Source organism: Doryrhamphus excisus, linkage group LG4, assembly GCF_037039965.1.
Source record: "Doryrhamphus excisus strain RoL-2023G ecotype Guam linkage group LG4, RoL_Dexc_Guam_v1.1, whole genome shotgun sequence".
Lineage (NCBI taxonomy): Eukaryota > Metazoa > Chordata > Actinopteri > Syngnathiformes > Syngnathidae > Doryrhamphus > Doryrhamphus excisus.
The window spans coordinates 20,272,326-20,299,849 of record NC_136360.1 but is presented as its reverse complement, the minus strand read 5'-3'; the positions used below and the strand labels follow the sequence as shown (position 1 = coordinate 20,299,849).

General features: G+C 42.4%; 1 protein-coding gene across 2 annotated transcripts in view; it reads left to right on the top strand.

The window, feature by feature from the left end:
* Positions 1-517: 517 nt before the first annotated feature.
* The window catches only part of LOC131130175 (E3 ubiquitin-protein ligase Rnf220), a 39,709-nt gene continuing 12,702 nt past the window's right edge, over positions 518-27,524 (top strand). For both annotated transcript variants that reach the window (XM_078790351.1, XM_058074426.2), the window contains exons 1-3: positions 518-740; positions 2,344-2,958; positions 26,075-26,201. In XM_078790351.1, coding sequence (XP_078646477.1) covers positions 2,364-2,958; positions 26,075-26,201 — 722 coding nt within the window. In that variant the 5' untranslated portion in view covers positions 518-740; positions 2,344-2,363. The remainder of the gene's footprint in view (positions 741-2,343; positions 2,959-26,074; positions 26,202-27,524) is intronic.

The following is a 27,524-nucleotide window of genomic DNA, read 5'->3' as shown; positions in this document are numbered from 1 at the left end:
ATCCTGGGCGTATGAAAACTGTGGTTTCACTGTGTGATAAAGCAATGGTTCCTAACTGGTGGGTCGGGACCCAAAAGTGGGTCGCAAATCCATTTTCAGTGGGTCGCGAAAAATGAAAATAATAATGTAACGACGCAGTGTCTGTGAATGCACCTCACATTCTTGTCAGTATGTTTTTCATCCTGCAGCGTTTATATACGTGTTTTTCATTTGCAGCATTTGTAACACAGATTGTTGTCGTCAACATAAGGGATACAAGCTGTACACTGACTACTCTAAACACCATAAAATAGTCATTGGGTCCCTTTTATGTAAGTTTGCAAAAGTTATTTAATAAATTGTCCATATGAAAAGGTTAAGTTATGAATACGATATTTGCATCCAGGACAAAAACAAGTGCCACTGACTTATTTGGCTTATCTTTAGCAGGAGGCGTGACATGAAAAGTGTCCGAGGAGGGTGGGGTGGGGGGTGAGTGGAAAGAGGGCTGGGAGACAGGAAGGAAGGGGGTGCCTCACACACACACACACACACGGAAACACAGGCAGTTGACTGGTGTCCTCATCCCGCTCTGATCCACGACCACTGCCGAAGTCTGGCAGTCGCAGCATCCCGAAGGAGAAGGGAAGGCGGACGCGTCCACGCGCTGTCCTCCGTACTCGCACCCGTGGAAAGTGTCTCTCGTCCGCCGACCAATTTGGAAGTTTGTAGCGAGAGAGCGAACTTCTTACGTCGTCACGGTGAGTGCTTCTAATTGGCGTCATTGATTGTTTGATTTGGCGCGATTTGCTGCTCGTCATTTTCACAAGAAAAGTGCAACAACTCGCGCCAAAGCGGCGCGTTCACGTGAAGGAAGTTTTGAATGGCGGAATTGTAATTTAAATAAAGTTTTCTGCAATCGATGAGGTGGCTGATTGGGGCTAAAACAAGACACCTAAAAGTGACACGAGGATTAATTAACCATGGAATTTAAAAACTGTGTTACCTAAAATATCCATTTGGTATTTTTTGTCTTTGAGTTTATCATTAAAAAATACTCAGAAATGCGTTTTTCATATATATATATTTGTTATAGTTGAGGCAATACACTGTAATGAAATACAACTACAATAAAGTAAAAGTGACTGCAAAGATGCCTGAACCCATATTAATTTGGTGTGTTTTTGTCGTAAACATTTATTTCTCAAATATGGGTTGTAATGAATATCTTTATTTTTTTTAAATAAGTTTTGAAAATGAAGGCACATGCTGGAACTAAACACAACTAAAATAAAGTAAAAGGAAATAGTTTAAGATGACTAAAAATATATACATGTTGAGTTTTTGCGTATTTGATTTTGTCCTAAACATTGTTTTTTTCCTCAAAAATCAGTCTTGACAATTGTGTTACAATTGGGTCATAAGTAAATACAACTAAATTCAGGTAAAAACAACTCTTTGAAAATGCCTAAATATATGCAATTGGTCTTGTTACTTGTTACACTTGTTACTTTAAAAAAATCTCAAAAGGGTTTTGTGTTAAATATAAGGCAATACACTGGAATGAAATATAACTAAAATACAGTAAAAGTAACTCTGTAAGGATGCCTAAACATGGATTCATCTGGTGTGTTTTTATCCTAGACATTTTTTCTCTCAAAAGTGGGTTTTGAAAATGCCCATGTAACAATTAGGTGAATATACTGGAAGCAAATACAAATAAATACAACTAAAATAAAGTAAAGTTATCTGTAAACATGCCTAAAAATATATTCATTTTGTCGTAAACATTTTTTCTCAAAAATGCTTGTTGAAAAAGGGCTCATGTTATATTTAGGTCAATAGACTGAGAGGAAATGCAAGTAAAATAAAGCAAAAGTGACTCATTGAAAGAGTAATTTTTGCTTGTCTTTAAAATGTCTTCAGTAAGTCTTGAAAAAGAGGACTCATCTAACAATTGGGTCTAAATGAAACTAAATGCAAATAAATACAACTAAAAAAGAGTAAAAGTAAATCTGTAGAGGTGGCTAAAAATATTTGTATTTGATTTTACCGTAAACATTTTTTTCTTAAAAACCATTAAAAACTCACATTCACTTTTTGTGTGTATTTTTAACGCAATAATGAGAAAAGGAATGAAAATAGTAGTAATGAATAAGAATGTGAAAACAATTATTGTTGTGATTTGGAAGTAGCATGAATGTATGGGTTATTGCAGTAAATATTGCTGGGACATTGTGGAGAACTTGAACGTAATTGTGTATGCTTTTTTGAAAGAAACTATGACAGTTGAGTACTAGGAACTAGCATGTAAAGTGAGTGTGTACTTTTACACCTAATACTCTCCTCTCCACTCATTCTCAGCGGCACTGACAAGGAGGTTGATGGACCTCCACCGCCCCTTCAAGATGGACAGCCCCTCCTACCTTCCTGCTCCCCTCGCTTCCCCCGCCCTCATGGTCCTCGCCTCCACTGCAGAGGCCGGCCGAGACGCCTCTGTCCCCTGCCAGGCGCCTAGACCCTTCGGGGTCCCTGCCTCGATGGAGAAAGACCTCCACCTCCCCTTCCCCTCAGCCTCTTACACCTTCGCCTCCATGTATCAGCGCCAGGGCCCCATGTCGGGCGCCTTCCCCGGCCGAGATTTCCCAGCCACCCTGCTCCACCTGCACCCCCCGTTCACCCCGCCCAACCTGGACTGCTCCACCTTAGGTGTGCTCAACCACAGCGGGGTGGCCGGCGCCTTTCGGCCCTTCTCGTCCGCTCATGACGAGAGGGAGTCCATGGGCTACCACTCGGCCTTCACACCGGCCAAGAGGCTGAAAGGTTGCTTCTCGGCAGGGGAGGGAAAGGAGTTTGACTTTGGCTCTCCCGGAGGCTCGCTGAAAGCCGGAGAAGACTCGGGGAGGAAGTTGTTCTCCATGTCCGGCCTGCTGTCTGATGGTGAGACCTCGTCCAGCCCGGAGGAGCGTAAGGAGCACAGTGAGTACGGCCGATCTACGCTTTTCACGGGGGTCATCTAGCCAGAAACTCCTATTGGCCTGTGGCACATTTTATTCATAATGTCAGTAATCATGAATCATGTACTCTTATTCTAATCATAATTTAACAAGAAAACCAAGAGAACTTATAATGTTGTTTTAGTAGCGATGTTGAAATACTAAAGAAAAACATTAGCCAATAGAGAGATTTCTTTTTGACACACACGCGCCTGCTAGCTTGACGTTGATGTTCTCCTACAATTTTGGATCACCTTTACAATAAAATTGACTGTTGTAGTAATTATGTTTGATCCAGCTCCCCTTCGCCTTTCAATTGCCATTGTTTACTCATGACACAATCACACAATAACACAGTACGTTTTATCTTATTTATGTCTTAGTAGTGTAAAGGTGACTATAGGGGTGTTATGCTATGTCCAGAGGGCTCTAATCATGTTATAGGGTGAAATGTGAAAATATTGAGGGATGACTGTACATCCTTTTTACTGGACAGTGATGCGTAAAAATGTGGTCCCATGATGTGTCGACATTTCTCAACTTTATCATGTCGATGAAAAAGCCTCTTATTGATATCAACATAACTCTTTGCTCTTTTCAACCTTCTACTTGCATCATCTACAAAAATGTTCTTGTAATATTATGACTTTATTCCCATAGTATTATAAATTTTCCCATCCAAATTTTCCAAAAATGGCCGTTTGTCATAATATTACAGCTTTAAAAAAATGTAAACTCTATGCTCCTAAAATGGCATTATTTTACGTTTATTCTTTATTCTTTTTACCACATAATATTTTTACTATATATTCTCATAATATTATATATTTTTCCCAACCCAATTCTCCAAAAATAGTTTATTTCCCATGTTAGGACATAAAAAGAGCAGATTAGTTTAGTGTTTTAGTATTTTGTATTTTAGTATGTAAATTTTTTTCTTAATAATATTACAAGTTTATTCTTGAAGTCATAATATGACTCTTTTCTTTTCATATTTTGTCTTTATTCTTGTAATTTTTCTTTTCGGAATTATGACTTTATTTCCATAGTAGTTTGAGTTTGTTCTTGTAATATTATACATTTTCCCCCAACCTAGTTCTCCAAAAATAATTTTGACTTAAAAAATATCTTTTATCTTTAATATTTTGTTTAATTCTACTTTTATGTCACTTACGATATCCTTGTAAAAATACCACTTTTTGTCCTTACAGTGCAAATTTGTTTTGTAATATTTTGGCTTTATTCTTGTAAAATTACTGATGATTGTTTTCGTTTTTGGTGTTCTTTGACAAGAGATTATATTGGTAATGACTTTATCATGAGAATGTTAGAACGCGGTGTGGGTGGACAAGTGGTTAGCATGTTGGCCTCACAGTCAGGAGATAGAAGACCTGGGTTCGAATCTCTTCCCGTGCATGCGTGGGTTTTCTCCGGGTACTCCGGTTTCCTCCCACATTCCAAAAACATGCTAGGTTAATTGGCCACTCCAAATTGTCCATAGGTATGAATGTGAGTGTGAATGGTTGTTTGTCTATATGTGCCCTGTGATTGGCTGGCCACCAGTCCAGGGTGTACCCCGCCTCTTGTCTGAAGACAGCTGGGATAGGCTCCAGCATACCCCCTCGTATAGGTATAAAAAATGGATGGATGGTACCAAAAAAGCCTCAGGTGGCACTTTGGACCCCCCCCCCCCCCCCCGGTGAAACGGTTATCAACCGGTGTTGGTTTTGGTAAAAGTGACACCCTGATGCCTTCAGAGCTGAGGCTTTTATCTCAAATCTCATTTAGAGGGGATCTGTGTGACGTGGGTTCGAGTCCCAGAGAAGCTGGATCTCGGCCCTCGGCCAGGGAATCGTGTTCTACAATTGTTGCATAAGGGTGCAGCTATCTATGTAACATATTGTATCCCGCTCTACGCAGCCTGTTTTCCCAGCGACTTTGACACAAACCATGTGAACATCTTCACCTGTTTAGCGCAGTGATCATTAGCCACATATGACCATTAGGACTATTGGAAGTCAGACTTTCCTTGAGGAGCACGGATACACGGGAGCGTACGGCGGGCAGACGGCGGAGGAGTGAGCGTCGGAACGAGTGACATCCCGTCAGAGATAACGAGGTGGCAGCGGTAGAGAGGAAGGGATGGAGGAGGATGGAGAAAATGAAAGCGAGAGCGAGAGAGTAAGAAGTGAAAAAAAAACCCTCAGCGCAAATATGGCCGCCCACACCAGCCGTCTGATTTGTTGACAAATGAGTGGGAGAGGTGTCAGTCAGCGCGCAGGGGAAGGAAGAGACGCTCCTCATTACTCCCGGGGATAATTGCCCGACGACGCGGGGGCAACACGCTCTGGAGGGGGAGGGGGGTGCACGGCCGGGCATGATGGGAAATCAAACCCTCCTCAGCGGCCGCCGCTGCAGGGAGCGCCTGACACTTCAAAGCCAGCGCCGAAAGACGCAGCGAGGGGAGAGAGCACCCAAAGTCTCGTCAGATCAGAGGGGGACACTATGAGAAATAATGGCAATGAAGAGTGGGGGGGAAGGTGGGGGTACAGACGCACCTAAAGGAAACTTTCATCCCACACATAAAGGACATGGAGCAGGAACAAGTTGTCTTAAGAAAAGTTTTGCATGCGCCCGTCTTTTGTTGAAACGTGCTGAGTGACAAGGCCTGGCGGGACGGAATCTCAATATGGAATTTTAATAAGGAAGGAGACGACGGGAACGCCGAGCGTGCCGGCGAGAGAGGTGTGCCTGCCTGACGGTGTTTGCTCGGTGCAGCCGTGCATGCGCGCTACGCTCACCTCCTGCTTTTTGGGACTCTCATTTAGGGGAATGTTGACAAGGACAAAAGGTGGAAGGGAAGCGGGGGGGTGTCAGTTTGAGTTGAGGACAAAAATGGGAATCTGGTTTTGCGGGCTTGATCCAATTAGACCAGGAGCGAAGGCAGAACTTAAGAGCTTTAATGCAATTGAGCTCCCAGCACTGACATGCACTTGTTCCTCTTGACTGACTTGCAGACAGTCACTTCACCACCTCCAGTCTTAAATAAAACCCCAAAACTTCCCCGACCGGGAGAGCGTACGCGGCTTCCCAGACTAGGGCAGCCATCGGCATGCAAACAAGTTTGACGGATGAGTCAAACTTTTATTCAGCGGTGGGCTGGTTCTCACACTCTTCTGAGTTTGTACCGTGGTACCTCGGTGCAAGTCGTTTATTTCTTGCCAGACGAAAAAGAAAATGTACAAACCAAGGCAATTTTTCTCGGAAATAATATAATAATAATAATAATAATACATTCGTCCCTCTTTAATAACAGTTAACTGGTTCAAGACCCGACCACGATGTAGGGTTCAAAATTAATAAATGGAATCATAGAGCATGGGAAACCTGTTTAGGATTTGGAAATACGTTTTTTAACATTATTAGAGCCCTGTAGACACAAAATAACAACCCTACAGTCACCTTTACACTCCCACTGTTTCGTTGTTTGCACCGGATTGCACAACTTAGGCAACAGGGACTCGAGACGGCCGTTAGCTAGCGAGCTAACAAGCTAATCAGCTAGCCTCAAATTTGAATTGGCTCATCGTTGTGCATTGTTTGAGGTATAACGACAGGGTTTCAAACCTAGTGGGGAAGAAAGATAAAGTAAGAAGCCACAAACTTACCACTTCCACATTGAATAAGAGGAGAACCTTTTTTCAATCTGCATCCTTGGCCGGCGACTGTACATGGAGTGGAAGGTAGGGCAATGTGATGAGGGTGGATGTCTCATTCATGTAATGCAACAAAATATACATTTAAGCCACCATTCCACTTCTGAATGTAGTATTCTATATTGATCAGTGTCAATAATTGTTCGTTGAGACGAGCACCAGACTCGATCGCCAAAACAACATGCTTTTATTGCAGGTTTAAATGATTTTACTCAGGCACAGTCATAGTAACATACTAATAATCATAATAACACGGCCTACTGTGGCAGCCATTGCCTACAAAGAGCTGAAAGTCAACTCTGAACCCCTGATTTCACTTCCTGTCCACCGACCGCTCCGCTCCCCTTCAAGGGAAACTTTCTTAAAGGGGAACTGCACTTTTTTGGGGAATTTTGCCCATCATTCCCAATTTTTGAACATGAACACATATTCCTTTCCTTTTTCTGTGCATTACAACATGAGAAAACAAGTTAATATGAGCTAGCTAACAATACACGTCATCGAGACACACTTATTTTGACGATGAAATTTTCTCTGATTACATTGTGTCCACTATATGGGTGTGACTATAAGGGTGTTATTCCATGTCTAGTTAAAAATGTATTGAAATTTTAATATATAACTACAGATGAATGGCCATAAACTTTCATTTCATTTTTCATTTCATTTTCTACCGCTTTTTCCTCACGAGGGTCGCGGGGGGTGCTGGAGCCTATCCCAGCTGTCTTCGGGCGAGAGGCGGGGTACACCCTGGACTGGTCGCCAGCCAATCACAGGGCACATATAGACAAACAACCATTGTGTGGCCAATTAACCTAGCATGTTTTTGGAATGTGGGAGGAAACCGGAGTACCCGGAGAAAACCCACGCACGCACGGGGAGAACATGCAAACTCCACACAGAGATGGCCGAGGGAATTGAACCCTGGTCTCCTAGCTGTGAGGTCTGCACGCTAACCACTAGACCGCCGTGCCGTGGCCATAAACTGTACATTAATAATGACTTTGTTTGTTAGTTAAGCATACATTTTGAAAAGAGGTTTTTTTGGGGTATTTTTTCATCATGTAAGAAATTCCCCACAACTCTTACCAGGTGTACCAAATATGGAGCTTGCCACATCTGGCCCGTGCATCACAGTGTCGGGACACCTCTCCGTCTGCCCCCGTTTAGCGACTTCCCCCCTTTCTGTTGATTTTTCCCCTCCAGACTCTCCTCAGTTTTATCAGTTCAGGTCCGAGGTGCTCAGCGTGCGGCTGACAGCTGTTCAAACAGTCTCGCTTGCCTTTCAAAGGGCAGATGCTTTCAGCCGAGCGAGGCCTGCTTATTTTCCTCAGGGAGATGCTCGCCGGTGCTGGACCGAGCTGGAAGCAGAATGGTGCTTTTACCAGAAACAAGAGCAGGGATACTGGAAGCTATGGGCAGATTCTGACGAAGCAGTGTGTGTACTGTATGCATGTGTGTGTGTGTGTGTGTGTGTGTGTGTATCAGGGTGCCAAAGCTGGTAGAAGGTTGTCATAAGTAGAGCCAGATGTTGAAAGGCTTCTTGCACCCAAAAGTGTCAGAAAACTGAGTGTTCATCTCTATAATGAACAAAGTTGTCACTAAAGGCAAATAAACAACAAAGGTGCTCAGATGCTCGCTGAAGACTTGAGTTTCACTGACTCACAGATGCTCGACCTAGACTCCAGTTTCACTGAGAAGACATGGGTTTCACCGACCCACTGGTGCTTGACGAGACTTGAATTTCACTGACTCAACTCAACAAAGACTCAAAACTGTGACTTGAGTTTCACTGTGTTGACAAAGACTCGAGTTTGACGGATTCACGGGTACTCGATAAAAAGTTTCACTGACTCAATTTGACTTAGACTAGATTTGACTGACTCCGAGTTTCACTGAGTCATGGGTCGATGAAGACTCGCATCTTACTGACTCGTAGGCACTTGAAGACTCAAGTGTCAATGACTCATGGGTACTTGACAGAAACCCGAGTTGCTCTGACTCAATTTGAAGAAAGACTTCAACTTGACAAGGACTCACATTTCACTTCCTCAAGGGTCCTTGACAAAGACTTAAAATGGGACTTTGTGGACACTCAAGTTCCACTGTCGCACGGGTGCTTGACAAAGTCTTGGGTTTCATTGTCTCTTGAGTGCTGGACAGAGACTCCAGTTTCACTGACTCACAGGTTTGCGCTTTGTGGCGAGTGACTCGAGTGAATTGGATACCCGATTCATTTGTGTGAGTGACTCATAAGAACTGGAGTCAGTAAAAGTGGGGTTTCCCATCACCGGTGCGGAGGAATTATTTCAATACACCGGGGCCTCCTTGGCAGAGGTACAAAGAGTGCAAGTCGCTTCTTTGTGGAAACAGAATCAATATAACATGGTTCTGTGTTAGATTTGTCACGTGGATTTATTGGTCACGGTGAAGCTTGACGGGTTAAGCTGGCTGCAGACGCGGCTTAAATGAGCCCCGGTGTGTGTGTGTCTGTGTGTGTGAGTATGCATGAATTTGCATTGATGCTATTTCATCTCTGTAATTTATCTCCAGAATGTTACATTTCCAGCACTGAGTAAAGCAATGTCACCTACCAAGAGTCTAAATTGTAAAAATAGCCCACATTCTTGTCTGTGTCTATCCAGAAGTTTGTCTCATCGACACGCGAACATGAATAGGAGCTCTTTACTCCGTGATAACAAGGACGGTGTGTTGTCGTGGACATCTGTTGGTATTGAGTGGAGCTTGTGGTTGAAAGACACGGTGTTTACATCCCACTGGCGAACCGTGAGGGGATCAATAGCAACCACTCAATTCTCATGCATATACATTTAGTATCTGCTCGCCGCTATTATTCCCAGGATGCACGCTTCAGTCAACAGTCAACAGTAACAAAGGAAACTCTGAGGCATTACTAAAGTTAGCATTACCAAAAACACACCACTTAAGGTGGAAACGCAATATGCACTAAAACAGGATAATAAGTCCAAGAAAACAGAAAACAAAAAGAGAAATTGCGTGTGAATTCTCGCAAAGCTGATGCCGAACTGCAATGCTACACCCTGATGAGTTGACGAGTTGGTAACTGGTACCATGCTAACGTCTGTCACTGATGAGCTGATGCTAGACTGAAATGTTGTAGTTAGCATGCTAAATGTTAGCATGTTAACGCCTAGCATGATAGCGCTAAGGGTCAATGTAAGATGATAACTAAAAAAATGGCTAAAATACAACATGCTAATATTATCATAATAGCGATGCTAACATGTAAACTGTTAACATGCTAACACCTAGTTTATACTCTTGAAAATTGCAAAAAAATCGAATTTCCTAATTTTATCATGCTATTTAGAGAGTCAAAAACAGTGAAAAAAATCAATTTATTAATATTGAATCCTTTTTCTGGAAACTCCGGTTTCCTCCCCCATTCCAAAAACATGTTAGCTTCATTGGCGGCTCCAGATTGTCCATAGGTATGAATGTGAGTATGAATGGTTGTTTGTCTATATGTGCCCTGTGATTGGCTGGCCACCTGTACAGGGTGTACCCCGCATCTCACCCGAAGACAGCTGGGATAGGCTCCAGCATGCCCAGGACCCTAGTGAGGATAAGTGATATAGAAAATGGATGGATGGATAATATTGAATCCAACTTCACGGAAATTCACTTTTCGCTGTCAGCTTTGTCAACTATTAACCGAGGGAAGTACAGCAACTTTGCAACTCTGTATTGAACTTAAAATACATACTTTAAAAGAAAGCAACAATAGAGTTTTTCATTTGAGACAAGCATTAGGGCAAAACAATAACACATATAATCTATTATCTGAAGTGGAACAGCATTTGCGGCAGCTGCGCGAGCGACTGACCACACTGGTCGTCTTCTCCTTCTTCTTCTTCTTGCTCCAGCAGCAAGCATTACAATATTAATGCTTGCTCGTGTTTGATGTGTCCGCTGTCCCCCCCGTCCCCACCACCCCCTCCTGCAGTGATGCTAGTTTGTTCTCCTAATGTTCTCCCAAGTCAAAGACGCTTTCATCCTAGCAGGAGGGGGGAACTCTTCAGTGCTTTTTACCTCCTTTCCTTCATCCTCGCCATCAGGGCCATAGAGATGCAGGATGGAATTTGACTTTTACATTTCAGATTCTGTGTGGTCACTTTGAATGACAAAATGTAGCCAAATATTGTGCCAACTTGTAAAAGATAGGATGTGAATGAAGGAATCAGCAGTAGACACTGGGAAGGGGTAGGATTGTTGACATCGAGAGGAAAAAAGTTTATCCTCTTATTTTGTGTGGAAGTGGTAATTTTGGGGCTTTTTTTTGCTCCTCTTCCGCACCCCGATTGAAACAGTTTCTTGTTATGGTAGCGGTGGCCGTCGGTTATGTCCTTGCAGTGATCCCGTAGGCTGTACAATTTGATCCAAACAAAGAATAACAGGAGAGTAAAAATGATTATAAGGGTGTTATTTTTGAAACAGTTTTTCTAGGCTGCGATGTTACTTTTTCATATATATTTTCAATTGCTTCTCATAATACCACAGTTTTTTTCTTCCAATCAAATTTTCCAAAAACTGCAACTTTATTGTTTGTTTAGTTACTAATAATGTGAAAATTATTGTAGACATTTTTCTTACAGAGTTATGATCTTATGCTTGTCACATTTTTTAGTCTGAACATTTTTACAAATTTATATTATGGCTTTATTCCCATTTTTCTTGTTGTTTTTGTCTGTTTTCATGTTTAATTGTATTTTTAAAATGTGCCAATGAAAAATCAGCAACAGGACGCAAATGGCCCCCTGGCCACACTTTGGACCCCCCTGTAATATATCATACCAAAAATCCAAAATGCCAACTCTTCAAGTGGTTTTAAATGAGAGATGAATGGAGTTTTAATCGTTTTATTTGGCAGTTACTTTCAACCAGAGTAAGGCGTCATGGCGCTCTTATTGCCCAAAGTCTTAAAATTGCTGCTTCCATTTGTAATTTATGATTTCCCTTCCAGCACCGCATCAGTGTCTCCTATTTATTTTTAATGTTCTTTAAATACGAGTGATGGGTCTCCGTACAAAGAATTTATTTAGAGTCTGTGTAATTGCATTTTAATTGAATAGCAACACTTCACACAATGAGCAATGTTTTGCAATTCACACAGAACTGAATCAACAAAATACAATATACCAGAAGCTGCAACAATTAATCAGTCGATGAGTAATCAGTTATCCAATTAATCAACAACTATTTTGGTATTGGGTTCATAAATGTTATATTTTTAAATGTCCACTGATTTCAGCCTCTCAAATACGAATAGTTTTTAATTAGTCATCGAAACACATTTACATTTGTTTGTATATTTATATATTTTTAATATGTCTACTATATTGGGTCATAGGTGTGTAAATGTGACTGTAGGGGTGTTATTTTATGACGGGAAGGCTCTAATCATGTCAAAAAGCGTATTTATAAGGATGTGAACAGATTTTCTATGCTCTAGCTACGTATTTATAAATAGGAAATCCTACTTTGTGCAAATTCACTTATCACTGTCGGGTCTGGAACCAAGACCAAACGTAATGATGTCAGCTTATTTTTACACTGGTAAAAATTGAAACCACTATTATTTGAGTTCAGCTATTTCCGAGTTTTCTAAACAAATTTCTTCTTGTATCCATTTTCCGTCACTATATATACAGTATATAGTATATACATATACTGTATATATTTATTTATTTCAGAATGGTCAGCATGCTTGTGTGTCTGTGGCCTGAATTGTGTCTCCAAGAGTGTGCTTCAGCATGAGGACCACACGGCTTGTTGGAGACAGACAGGATCTCTATAAGTCTGGCAGGAGGGTTTTACAGTAGCAGGGGGACACGTGTGCATTTATGTGCGTGTTTGTGTGCGCTGAGATCTTTTTGTGGTGACCGTCAGCACCTGTTAGACCATCACAAGTCATAACACATCTTGTCGTCACTGCATCTGCCTGCATGTCCCGCTGAGACAGAGACGGGGGGGGAGTCGTCATGAGTCCAAGGCCCTAGGGTTGTTAAAACAACACCCTGCTTTTTAACACAGGAGGCTTTTCCTTCTTCCTCTCCATTTTCCCTTCTTTCCACCTTCCCGTCCAAGCACCTGATCAACCTGCATTGCAGCTGCTTCCCATCTCACATCAAAGTGTGTGTGTGTGTGTGTGTGTGTGTGCGTGCATAGGAAGGACTGGTGGGGGTAACGGCGGAAGGAGGATTTCAGTTCTTCAGAAGTGGCATGCATGCACGCAAACGCATCCTCTGCCGCGTCCCCCGAGCCCGACAAATCAGTGTCGGGCTCATCGAGATGTCAGAGAGGGCGAACGTTGAGGTTAAACACATACTGCTGTCTGTGTGTGTGTGTGTCCCTCATTACAGCATGTCGCTTGTGATTTTTTTTTTACAAGTCTTCCAGCTGTGGAGGAGCTTGACAAAAGCCAAGTGTGTCAAAAAGGCATGCCAGGCTTGATGGCTTTACCTCCCCCACTGCACAATGTTCTGACATCATTCCGTGACTTTAAGCCATGGTTTGCATTTTTTTTAAATTATGAAAAAAAACATCTTGTCAAGATGTACATAAGGCGTGAAAAGTGAAGTTTCAGCTGAACTCGGCCAACTTGGGAAACTTTACATCACATACACATAAAAGGCTGTTGATTTAGCGACTAGCTATACAAGCTACAGAGCCCTCTTAAAAGCACAAAAAAGGCATTTTCAATTCCTTTTCAACACACTAAAGCTGCTAAATTCCATCTAATATAAATGTAAACATAGCATTTATTTATTTTTATTAGATATTTTTATGTTTTGTATTTACTCACTACATAATGTACTGCAACAGTTGTGTCCTGCCCTGATGTTAGCTTTGATGCTCATTAGTGTTTATGTAGCGTGTTTAATCACGCATTAAGTCACCATTTTAAAGATGTGTCATAAATATTTAGCCTACCCCAGCTAGTTTGCTGAAGACAAGTAGTCATGGTTATTATTAGTATTAGCTAGCAGGCTGGATAAAGTATTGTTCAACCCTTTATGCACTACAAGTCCCACAATGCACGGCAATATCAGTGCCCTGCCCTGATGTTAGCGTTGATGCCATTAGCATCCATGTAGCTCATTTAATTCAGATTTTTGCATTTCTTAATAAGCTAGCTCACCTTTTCCCAGCCTGAGACCCTTTTGTGATTAAGGGCTATATAAATAAACTTGACTTGACTTGACTAAGCTAATTAGCTGAAGAGGTAGCATTAGCTAGCAGACTAGAGGAACAAGACACACTGTATAAACACTACAAGTCCCACAATGCACTGCATTATCTGCGCCAATGGCCTTGATGCTCATTGGTGTCTATGGATTGAATTCAAGTTTAATAGGCAATTTTATGACTTAAATGTATAGTTTAAGACATTCTATTTTGTTTAATAATGGTCTAAAGTCAAGTAAAAGGTTAGCTCACACAGGCTAATTTGCTTAAGATTTAGTAGCTATGACTGCTAGATGTACTGGATTAGCATACTCATTCTGCTAGCTGACATGTCAGTGGGTGAGTATATTTTTATCATATCTTTTTTGTGGTTCAAAAAAGAGGTGCTGTCACCTGATCACTAACAAATTGATATTCCTAATTGAAAGATCATATGTGACTACAAGTAGCATCATCAAGATTATGCTTTTATTGACCTACAAATTGTGAGCTTCTGTGTGAATGGTGACTAAACACCCCGAAAGGTCAGATGCTAGAATCGCCCCTGCCATAAAGGTCAAAGTTGAGCAGCATCGACCCCACCGTACAGGGGTGTAAACACTCCCTCCACCCCGATCCTCCTGAGAGAATAGCATGGGGTCATAAATCACATGATTTATAATTGGTAGCAAAACAGCCGTCCAGCAGTATATAACCTTTTATGTGTCGTCTCAACTCTTTATTATGGTGCTAATGAGTGGCCGGGCGTCAGGGTTCGAGCTGCAAGCCAAGAGGGTGGGGGGGTGGATACTGCAATACTGCTGACTGATCACTTCCTTGCAGATATAAGGAACTCAGAAGTCACTGACACACCAGAGGGCACGCATATTTACACTCAAGGAAATGCGCGTATGTAACCAGTTCCTCACATACAAACACATGCATATGCAATCACACTCACCAGTCTCAGCAGTGTCCATTACAGGCGGCCATTAGTATGGAGATTGTGCTAATTGTCCCCATAGACCACACAGGCAGCCCTCGGCGGCCTCACTGTGAGGCCACCGGCCAGGGTCACGGCGCAGGATCCGCTTCACACATCCTATTGTCCCGGCCCTGACTCCATTAGTGCAACTACCTACCAATCAATTACTGAATGATTATGGGATTCATGAGGTGGATTGTTTCAATGCAAATAACATCATTCTAGGAATTTATAGAACACATATCATTGGTCACATTTTAGTCATGTGGATGAAAACATGAAGCAGTCCAGTCCAGTTTTTTTTGTGATTGTTGCAACCAAAATGGCTGATTTTGCATCAGCTTTTTCGGAAAGTTTCAATGTTTCCTGTGAATATTCTCATTCATTCTCAGGGCATTGAGTCGATCCTAACTGAACTGTTCAGGTTATCTTCCAAGACGTTTTGCCTCTCATCTGAGTACGCTTCATCAGTTCATCTTCAAGACTAGATAGGACCGCTGCTGTCCTCAACCAACACTAGATAGGACAGCATTCCCATTCAAACAGCCGTCGTCAGTTCATGCTCAAGACTATATAGAACAGCTTTAAAACTTCACCAAGACTAGATAGGACAGCATTGTCATTCCAGCAGCCTTCAGCAGTTCAAGCTCAAGACAAAATAGGAGAGCGTTCTCATTTCAGCAGGCTTCGCCAGTTCATCTTCAAGACTAGATAGGACAGCTGTAGTCCTCTTCAAAGAATAGATATGACAGCTCTCATCCCCATCCAAGACTAGATAGGACAGCATTCTCATTTGCGCAGGCTTCATTTGTTCATGCTCATGACTAGATATGAGAGCTCTAGAAATGAAGAAAGACTAGAAAGAACAGTTTTTGTCAGATAGGACAGCACTCTCATTCAAACAGGCTTTGTCTGTTTGTGCTCAAGAGTAGATAGAACAGCTGTAGTCCTTCTACAGCCTCCAAGACTAGATGGGACATCTCTCATTTTCACCTCATACTAGATAGGACAGAATTGTCATTAGACAATAGATAGCCATCAATAGATAGGCCAGCATTCTCATTTGAGCAGGTTTTTTCAGTTCATGTTGAAACCTAGACAGGGCAACTCTAGTCCTAGTTTTACAGATTTGTTGCCATTAGCCACGTATACATGGACCCAAATATTCCAATTGCATTCGGTTTATTTGCTTAAACGGAAAGAATTGAACCTTTGTATACACCTCATTCCCAAAGAAAAGTGCCAATGCGAATGAACATATAATCGGATTCTCGGCGGTGAAATATTCCTTTCCCAATCCAATTGAGGTATCTTGTACCCGCTCAAACGGAAGTTGTCAGGGTCAGCGTTCTTCTTCATGGTGTTTTTTCTTCTTCTGTTGTTTATTGGCGGTTGGCAAGCAGCTTTCGTGTGCATTACCGCCATCTGTGGAGCAGAATCTAAACCCTTCTATACTTTATTCACACAGTTTTATTAAAAAAGAATATATATATATATATATATATATACGTATATATATATTGTGTTACGTCATATATGACGTAACACGCACCTCGAGGCGTTCTTCGGTTTTAAAAATGGAGGCCAGCAATCGGCATTGGACTGCTGCGAAAACTTTGTTTTTAATCCAAACTAAATTTCAAGACTGGTTGAAGGAAAAACTGGCAATATGGAGTTATTCCAACAAGTGAAAGAAAAACTCGGGGAAGTCAGTGAAGATTTACGGGGAAGATGTTGATGTTTACGTTTTACTGGGCATGCCCCATTGACTATTCTGTTTTATAGCGGCGCATGTAGACAAGAGATTGGAATATTCCTTTCCATGGATACCATGTTTTCAGAAAAGTCATTCGGAAAGATTCCGTTCGGAAAGAGTAAAAACTTCTCATGTAAACGTGGCTAATGTTAAGGGTTCTTTGTAACTTCAAAGTAACAAACTTTGATTATGTGCAGCACAAACCATGGAATTGCTACTGTATGTTGGTGCATGAGTACATCAGGTAAAATAGTGTAAAAACTATTTCAGCAGCATTGGCCTTATCTCCAGATCCAGTCCGCTAATACAGTAAAGCCCAAAACCATCCGACTCTGTGTGGGCCTGGTCCAGCCTCATTAGCAGCAGCAGCCGCAGCTCCAAGCTTGTGATGAGTCAAGTCGAGGAGATTGAGCGGCTCCTGTGTGACCTCACTCGGGGGAGAACACAGGCGAGAAGATCTATACCCTCTGGCGGCCCCGCGGGTCTCTTTGTTCTTCTTCTGTGTTTGCTGACAGATCGGAGGGGTGTATTGACGGGGTAGCTCAGAGGGGCTACATGGTGTGTGTGTGTGTGTGTGTGTAAGAGATATATTCATGAATGCATGCACACATTAGTGCACAAGTGTGTTTGCAGACATGTCTTTTACCCATACTGGCATACATGGCCTTAAAAAAGGGAACCTTACAAGTATAAGCATCCTTTATTATGTATTTCCAGTGTGGCCCTTTCCCTGTTGTTAGCAAGATAGAAAATGCAGGCGGTCCTCAGTTTACAGCGTTGTATGATTACTAAATGTTAATTTGGTCCATGAACACAAGACTCGAGAACTAGTTGTATGCAGCCATGCTACTCTCAACAGTCAGCTATCATTACCATCATTAAGGATAAAAATGGGTTTCTATCATCTACTTACTGTAAGGATGACAAGGCGGTGGTCGATCAACAATCTCTTCATTGCAGAAACTAAGGATCTGCTCCTATGAAAGTGACAGTAATAACTACGCAGTGTACTGGTCTTTTGTTCTTTTTTCTACTATTGTACTATATATTTTATGTCCTTCATGTGTACTGTGGGTATTAGGTACTCATTTCGGTATGAGTTCCATCTTAGACTAAAATTTGACTGACAAGTGTCACAGGAACAGAAGTCATTCGTAACCCGAGGACCACCTGTATAGAGACTTCTGTAAGTGCTTTTTCTGTCAACACCAGTATGCTGAAACCTGAATCTACAGTTCTACTGTATCGCCATCTTGTCATAGGACAGTATGAAGGCTTCATTTACACTGTGATGATTCTTCTAATCTGTGCAAGATATTTTTCTACATGAACAGCTCAGAATCAGATCCTGTAAATGAGACATATCTCACTGAAGATAGCTTATCTTCTATCATGTGTTTGTTCATCCAGGCAGACACAATAGCATCCTTGAGGAATTGGGGCTAACCCAAACACAGGTGCATGTTCCGGTCTGGTACCAGCAGCAGTCTTGTGTTTTGGACAGTATCGGATGTTATCTGTTATTGCTCATGATGTCAACAGATGAGGCTGAAAGGCTTGTAAACGTTGTGGGGTGGTAAAGGACACTGTTCTAAAAAGTTCTGACGGGAGGGCCCGATCGGGGCTCATTGTTGGTCAGGCGCCCCTATGCTGTGTAAGTATGCTGGTGGTTTTAAAGAGCTTTCAACATCGCTGTAGAGTGTTGCTTCTTTATGTCAAATATCTTCACCTGCACTACACCTTGTGTGAAGAACGTGTGTGTGTGTGTTGGTGGGGGGGGACGACTACAAGCTAATGGCAACAAATCTACAAACCTCCCTTTTGACCAATAATCTGCAAATTTGTTTCCATGATTGATAAGTCGCAAATTGCAGGTTCCACAGGTTTGATTACAATTTACAATGCCGTTGTGTCGTTGGACAAAAGGTATATGTATGAGGTAAGGACATGATTGACAGCTTTTTGAGACATATTATGTGACAAAAATCAAATATTTGAAAGTAAATCAAAACCCACACCATCTGCTTGGTTGAATACATGTTATTTTTATATTCTGCTCAAATGTTCCAGAAACATATACCCATATTTTTCTATGCATATACTGTAAATGTACCTTTAAGGCATCATGTACCTTTAAGGCATCCGCTTCATATATTAGTCACTTCTTCTTTCTAATCACTATTCTTTGTTGTTATTTAAATGGTGTCTGGTGTCCTTGTGCCATGTGGTTCATTTGGTGTACCAGTACGAGTTTATTTGCAAGTGGACCAACCAAATCTCAACCAAACAACCCACACTACCAAAACAAGTGTGAACACACCCTAATTAGAGCCAATCAGATCAACACATAGGCGTACATTGCATGTCAACTGTAACTTTAATAAACTTTTTGCAAGTTGTGTTAAGGATAATAAACCCATTATAAAATGTGTGATGCATTGAACTGAGAGAGCAAGAAAACTGAACTTTCTCCCTGGGCTGGAAACCAAATATGACGGATTGATTGTGTTTAGATAGACCTGGCTGTGTGATTGAATCTGACAGTATATTTCACAGCAAGGCTGGTTGATGCCATCAGAATGAGTGACAGGCTACCAATGTAGTGCTCCATATACACTTGCTGGCTTTCCTGATCCTGCCAGACTGACGGCATGTCGGTAGAAGAGCTTGGGAAAGGCTAGATCTGGCATTGTATGATTGCCCCCAGGAAGAGCTCAATTGCATCTCACGCTCTGCATGGAAAACCATGAAATGTCTGTTTCTGACAGAAGAAAGAACTTGTAGAGTGTATTCAAATGGATAGATGAGTCAGGTACATACACTTCAGAGCGAATAATCAGTAAGGATATTGAGAAATGAGGCAGCGTTTGTTCCAAGTGCTACCCTCAAAGGCATCCTAGTTTGTCAGTTAAAGCAATATGGTGTTCTATCCGCCGTCCACGGCCAAATCATTAGAACAAAACATTCGAATTCGTCTGACGTAAGTATTTTGGCAAAGGCAAAAGGAATCGTAAAACTTCCTTTCCTTGATGTCAGCAAAAATACCTCTCCCGCTTTCCCGTCCTCCTCTGTTGGAGTAGCAGTGCTACGAAAGCAAAAGGGTGGAGCTGCAGACTGAACTGTACCACTTGACAGAAACCTGAGGTAGCTGGGGTCAAATGTCATCTTAGTTTTGTAATCAATGATCACTTCTCATACTCATACTGTGGTCTGTAACAGATTTTGTAGTTGTCACGGTTTCAAAGGTGATGTCATTCTGCAAAAAGTCTTGACCTGTGGATTTGCCGTGAGTGAGCACATAAGTAGCTTTACATCACCGCAAATGACCAAAGACAGCCCCTGACTTGCACTGGCTCGCTCCAATCTGTAAGTTACTATCACAGATCATTGAGCCATGCATCTCAATGAGGGCCAGATTGATTGGCTGGAACGGAGGGGAGGCAGGGTTCGATCCTTTGCCCTCCAGTCCTGAGAAGGGAAAACACGGTCACAGTCGTTCAGCTCCCCGGTCCACTCTCCATCAACGACATGATTGGACTCAGGCATGCTCAGCCACACCCGTACCTGATTGAACAATTGTGGTGACTAATGGAGAAGATGAGAGAGAGAAAGGGCGAGAGGGAGACAGAGATAAATTTGGGGGTTGTGTGCTGATTGACCTATGGCCAGAGAGGTTATGTCCATTGATCTGTAGGTCGGGAGAAAAAAGGATTTAGCCTGAGGTGCCTCAGAATGAGTCCATTTGAGGTTTAGGATTCGGTTCCATTCTCACCAGGAGCTTTTTCATCATCTGATTCCCGAGGACTTCCAGCTGTTGCCTCCTGTCGCATGTGGCATCGCCACGTGAAGCCCAGAGAGCTACTAGCTACAAAGGCCAATCAATGTTCTACAAGAGGTTGATACAGATCTTATTAGTCAATGAATGATCATTAGCAATCTAACGAGGCATTGATTTTTGCAGGGGGCAAAGGTTGCTGTGCTTGTGGCCAGTGTCTTTAACACATTAAATGCGATTGATTGCTCGGAAGGAGGGCCATTTTTGAAGGATGCAGGAATTAAATTGGACACAGAGAGGAGATATGAGGTCAACCCGGGAGGAGAAGTGTTTCTTCATCAGTCAAAGAATGCGGAGCCAAGCTGTCGAACAATTAATAGAAAGCAGATATCTTGAAATAATGTGTCAAAGGCGAGTTGCCGTCGTGTTTCAAAGGCTGGGGCAGCTTTGAAAGGAGAGGAAATTACTATGCTGGTAGCAGATGTGTTACTACAGAGCCTATTATGTTGCTCATTAAATACCAAACTTCTCAATAGGCCATTATTTCCCCAATAAAAGACAAACAGCGGCCTGCATACTTTCCCCTCTCCCCCCCTCTGCTTTGGAGCTTAGCTGTACCTCACAGACGGCAAGAAGTCCTGACTAATATCCTGCGTGATGCTTTTAAATGGGATGCAGGCCGCCTTATAGGGTGGGGCACAGGTGTGGCAGGAGCCAATGGCTTTTATAGGTCTCCATCTCCTCTGAAAGTGTGCCAAGGACCTGCCTACTCACCCACCAGAGCAGCGTTAGCCACCAGGCGTTAACAGAATCCCCCCCCTTCAAATCTCTGCATGCCTACTGTTTATATAGAGTCTGTGCTTGTTACTGCTTTATAGGGGGGCTTTCTGATGTGCTTAAGGAATTGTTTGATGATTGGGATAATGATTCTGGTCGGAGCGACTTGTCTCAGCACTTTATCGCTAGTGAAAAAAGGAGCTGACGCAAAACAAGTGCCACGTCCTCTCCTCAACATTCACTCGCGTGTCTTCTGCCATTCAAAGCCGTCCCGTCCAGACCACATCAATCAAAATTATCCCGCATCCACAGGTTTGTCGCCAAGGGGGATGGCTGGGTGTGGGCCTGGTGGGTTTAAGCGCGTTCGTCACCGTGTCTCCCTGTGAACAGCCTTTTCATGCCCTAGCATAATGTCAACGGGTGACATCCCGGCCTGATGTGATGTGGCATTCACTAAAGGTCACGTTAGGCATCTCCGCTCCATCTGCATCTGCTGAAGTGGCAGCCGTCATATGGGCGCTGGCATCGACCATTACCAAGGCCCCGGGGGCAGGGGATGTGATGTTTTGAGGATTTTTAGAGGGATTTTGATCTTGCTGCTTCAGGGCTTGGTGCTGGACATTGTGCAGATGTGATTGACTACAAAGCGTTCGTCTTCCTCATCTTTAGCATGCACGTGGAATGATACAGTGCCGGGCAAATGGAGAACTTTGTTACATGCAATATTGCACGATAACCAAGATGGCGTCAAAAATGTTTTCATGACTTTCTCAATACAGCTTTTAACATTATTAGCCCTGTAGATGTGACATAACATGCCTGCAACCACCTTTACGATCCTATTAATGATTGTTTACAACACATTGCGCTGCAGGGACTCAAGACAGCTAGCTAGTGTCACGATGCGGGAGTTAGCCTCCGTGACAGTTCACTTAGTTTCCTTTCACGCCTTTAGTTTTCCTTTCATGCCCTTGTTTTGTACTCACTTCCTGTGTTACCCTATTCTGTTTTCTGTTGCTTTGCATTTACTATCCCTCGCACCATTCCAATTTGAGTACTGTCTATTTAGTTCAGGTGTGTGCCCCTTTGGTTGTTGGATCATTGTCATTGCTATGTTGTTTTGTGTTTGTGCATGTTAGCTGTTCTGTTGCATAGCACCAGTCATTAAAATACGTTTTACCTGCATTTGGGTCCTCATCTCTGCATCCTGGGGCCGCGACGCTACTCCAGCAAACCGATACGTGACAGCTAGTGAGCTATCCAGTGAGCAAATGTATTTATTCTAAACTTAAGAAGCCCAAAATGTACCACTTCCACACTGAATGGGAGAGGAAGTTTTTTTTACTCTATCATGACATGGCTGACTTCCTGACTTCATGCAGTGTTAAGGTCATGTAATGTAAGCTAATGTCTCAATGACAACAATACTACATACCACTTGTATTTCAATATGATTTCACGAATGACCATAATGACATAACGACCATATTCTACCACAAACCAGCCATCATTTGTTCATTAATTAATTCTGAAAAAACATCATATAATGAGGGAGCGACAATTATTTTCCCTCTTCTTTCACTTACTTGTTACATTATAAAACAAATGAAAGTTTTGTCGGCGTCCTGACTATATTTCTATATAGTGACATTTACTCTATTGCTGCTTGCCCTCATCAGTGAACTAATGAGGATAAATACTCGACAGCCGAGAAAGGAGGTCCTGAAGTGTCCAGACAGAGAGAAGAAAGGAAACAATCAGCGACATTCGGCGATAGACACTTCAGAATAGGTACGGCCCAACAACGGCGAGCCAACAATCCATCTGAGCTGGTTGCTGTAGTGAAGGAACAGTTTACAAGCCCCACAGACGGGTTTTACAGCCCCCAGTTGTGTGTCTGAGACCCCCCAGGCTGAAGAGGGCCTGAGTCTGACTGATACTGACAGGGTTTATGTAGGATGGGGCAAGGGGCTTGGAAATGTGTCAAAGCAGGAAGGTAGGGGTGGCGTGGCTCAGGAGGTAGTACGGGTCGTCCAGTAACCAGAGGGTGGGTGGTTCGAATCCTGCTTTTTTGTCCCAGTCACAGCTGTCATCTGTGGGCAAGTAGGGAAATGTACCGAAAGTGAAACATGTTTTGATGGCAACCAGGGTGGAAAACTAAGTGGCCATCATGTGTGTGTTGAATGACTACAGACTCAGGTGTCTTCAAGTGCTTGAAGGTGATTCAGGCTATGTTCACACTGCAGCTCAATTTCAATTTGTATTGCTCATATGTGACCTGTATTTGATATTTTTCATGTCAGTGTCAAACATGTCATTTCAAACATTTCATGTCAAACAGCACAGTTCCGATTTATGCGACTCAGGCCTCGTATGTACATATAAATGTACATAAGATGCTACTGCAGTCTGAATATGTCACTAAGATGAGTACTCACTGATGTAGGCAAAAGCTCTTCTTGTCACCCGAAAATTATTTTTAAAAAGTGGCTCTCAGCAATGTCACAACACCGACATTATAGAACCCAGATTCTCCACAGACTGCCATAGCCAAAATTCCTACCCTCTTTCTTCTATGCAGTCGCGCTAATTTTGGACACTTCCGCTGTGTTGTGTATTTTGGTGTATGTTTCATACTGGTGAATTTATTACATTTTATTTTTATGACTGAAGTATTTTGTTCCACTTGCATGTCACCAAGTGACTTAAAAATAAAAGGGCATTGTTTTCAGACCAGAGTGGTTAGCACACAGGCCTCACAGCTAGGAGACCCGAGTTTGATTCCACACTCGGCCATCTCTGTGTGAATTTTGCATGTTCTCCCCATGCATGCGTGGGTTTTTTCCGGATATTCCAGTTTCCTCCCACATTCCAAAAACATGCTAGGTTAATTGGCTACTCCTAATTGTCCATAGGTATGAATGTGGGTGGGGATGGTTGTTTGTCTATATGTGCTCTGTGATTGGCTGGCCACCAGATCAGGGTGTACCCCGCCTCTCGCCCCAAGACAGCTGGGATAGGCTCCAGCACCCCCGCGACCCTCGTGAAGATAAGCGGTAAGCGGTTTTCAGCGCAAATTTGTATGTTTTGCATGTGTAAGTATCGGTTCATATATAAACGCTACCCAACTCTGCGGGCAAGGCACTTCGCAGGGATTCTTGACTGATTGGATACAGTCCCCAGGCATTGTAAGATGGCTTCCCACTGCTCTTGAAGAGGATGGGTTAAATGCATAGACTAAGTTCACTGTACATTGTAAGTCTGATGAATAAAGTTCCATTATTCTAAAAGTTGCGATTCAGCAAACATGCGCCGAGAAAAGACACAATCTGGTGTTTGTATTTGGATCAGAGGTGGACGATGCCGGGCAAGGCTGCAATCGGAGGGGGATTGTGGTTTTGAATCCCAAAAGTGTACCAATAAAACTCCTGAAAATCAAATCCCATTCCTCTTATCGCGGTGCCATTCAGAGACGTTATCTGCGCAGGTAATGTGGTTATAAATTCAATTCCGGCCCGGAGATTTCATTGTTTACTGATGCCGACATGTTCCGGGCGGCGGAGCGCACAAAGCACAGGAACATTTGATGCGTGTCAGGAAAAGTCATTTAGGCTTCCACGAGGGGATGCAAAAAGGGTGCGAGGGGGTAGGCGGCCGAGGCAAGGAGAGCTGTCACTCTCCCAAGGACACCACTTTCCATTTCCCACCCCATGTTTTATTTAGGGGACATTTTGCCCCATTTAGCTCCGCATTAAGGGCCCACATAGCGCTACTGATGTGCCATATTATTGACGTATGTTATCTCTTTTGAGATGGACTTCGTCAGGTGGTTCCTCTCTATGGTAATCTTTATTCACACTACAGTCATCCCTCGTTCAGAGCAGTTCATCGCTTCAAGATAGGTGAATTTTTTATAAATGGAACCTTTTTTAGTTAGAGCATAGAAAAGCTGTTTACAACCTATTAAATACGTTTTTTTAACATTATTTGAGCCCTCTAGACAGGAACTAACACCTCTATAGTCACCTTTACACTACTAGCCAATATAGTAGACATAACACGTGTAAGACATAATATAGACTCACACATGTTAGCATTGAGAGAGCTCCTTGTTCCTTTTTTACTTCTGGTTTCTGGACAGCACTTTTTTATATAAATTTTTTAAAATGATTATGATTATTTTAGATTTTTGTATTATTATTTATTTATTAATATAAGTGCCACAAAATCTTGTGTGACAAGATCTCGCAAGTCTAACCTGACACCAGGTGACCAGTGTATAATACATAACATAGTATATATTTGAATGCATCTTCTGAACACCTTATATTTGTATTTTTATTTTGCATATTTCTGGACTACTAATAGGCTGTCGTCAAATTCAAAGCTTGGAGCGATGAGGGATTACTGTACCTAAAAACGACAACCAGATCAGGCATTGGTTCTCCCGCTACTGTGCAGAGATGGCAAATTAGGTGCGTCCTGCCTACTAGCACTCTGTGATTGATGGCTTTCAGGAGTAAATCACCTCATCTACTAGGTAAAATCTTGATATAGTGGAGCTCCTCGGGATCCCAGCTGGCCGCTTATGGCAGTAATCCATCAGCGGGGCCCAGCGGGCCGAGTGGCCCTCCTGGGTAATGTTCCTATTGACAGCCTATGATGTCGACACGCTGACGACGGGCAGACGCTGTAGCGATGTGTGTGTTCCTGTATTACTCTGTCAATAAGAAAGTTTGCTCTACGGAACACATGATCTAACTAAGTTCTGATTCCTCGGAAATTTGTGATACCAAATTCTGCAATGGAACGACTGGAATTCTGACGTAAAGACACAAATACTTATACTTATATGTATACACCTTTGTGGAATGTTTGCAGGCAAGGTGAAGGTTCTGTATGATGCTGGGGCTCCAGTTTGTCCAGTGTGTCAAAGCGTTCTGCGACCGGGAGAGCTGCAAGACCACATGGAGCAGGAGTTGACCAAGCTCAGCCAGCTTCAAATCAGGTACCACAAGTCTTCCCAGTCGGCCAATCAGCATGATGTATACCTACACCCCTACAATACACCTGCAGTTAATCCAATCTATCATAACACTAACTTCTGCACACATTGCTACTAACTATTCAACAAAGTGTAATGCCTGTGTTTGTGATGAAGGAAGATGGAACCCATGGAATTCCAACTCCATATGAAAGACATTTTTTGTTCCCATGTTCCCATTAGACATGGGGCACATTTATTTTTATCGATATTCTCGGGAGTCTGAAAAAATATCGATATAACCGGACTATTGATATATCCGATCCTGCGCCGAACTGCATTAAAAGTGGGCAATAATGCACTTGACATTGTTCTATACACAAGAGAGAAACCACGAACGCCAGCATGTACATATGAAAAACAGTGATATCTGAATACAACACAATTAAATACATGTATTTGTACGCTTGTGTCTTCGTTGGAATAGGTGTGTATGCTATGTCAGTTGGTTCTTCATCCTCATCATCCTCGTCATCCTCGTCATGAAAACACTAAGTCTATTCACTGAATCTTCCCTCTAAATTATACAAATATTTACTCCTTTACTTCAAAAGATTGTTTAATACTTACCTCATATTAATTACCTGTAATCCTCTAACTACCGCCTGCCGGTGGAAAAGCCGAAACGGTGTTAGTCGAAAATCAAACAATATGCCGTTTACAGATTTCGCTAATGGTGGTATTGAAGTCCTTAAGCAAATATTGATTCAGCTTTAAGCTGCTTTTGTATCGATATAAGCAGACCAAATTGGCTGGCGAGAGATGAAAAGGGCATCGTAGTAACCGGATTATCGTAATAACCGGGTATCGTACTAACCGGAACTAATTATATCATAAAAGACTAGAAATTTGCCGGGAAATGAAAATAGTATCATAATAAGCAGTACTATCGATATAACCGATATCGATATAACGAGACTTTACTGTACGTTCAAAAATAAGCGCACTTCTCTGATATTTTCATGCAAAATTATCCATGTCATCACCGGCCACTGTAAAGTGTTTGTTTCATTAAACACAACATGGTGAAAATATACTCATCGAGCCCGAGTCGCACACACAAAACCACACAAGCTAACTCCTGCTAGCTTCTGTTCATGTTCTGGAAGAGGCGATTCAGCCAACTTTCACCTTGGTTTATCACCAATTCAACCTTTGGGAGGGGATTGTTCAGTGTTTCTAATGATTTTGTGCCAGGACTCAGCGGTTTGCCGAACAAATACTTCAACACATGAACGTTCCTTCTCCTCACGATGACAGCATTTCATTCATCGTATATATCCATTG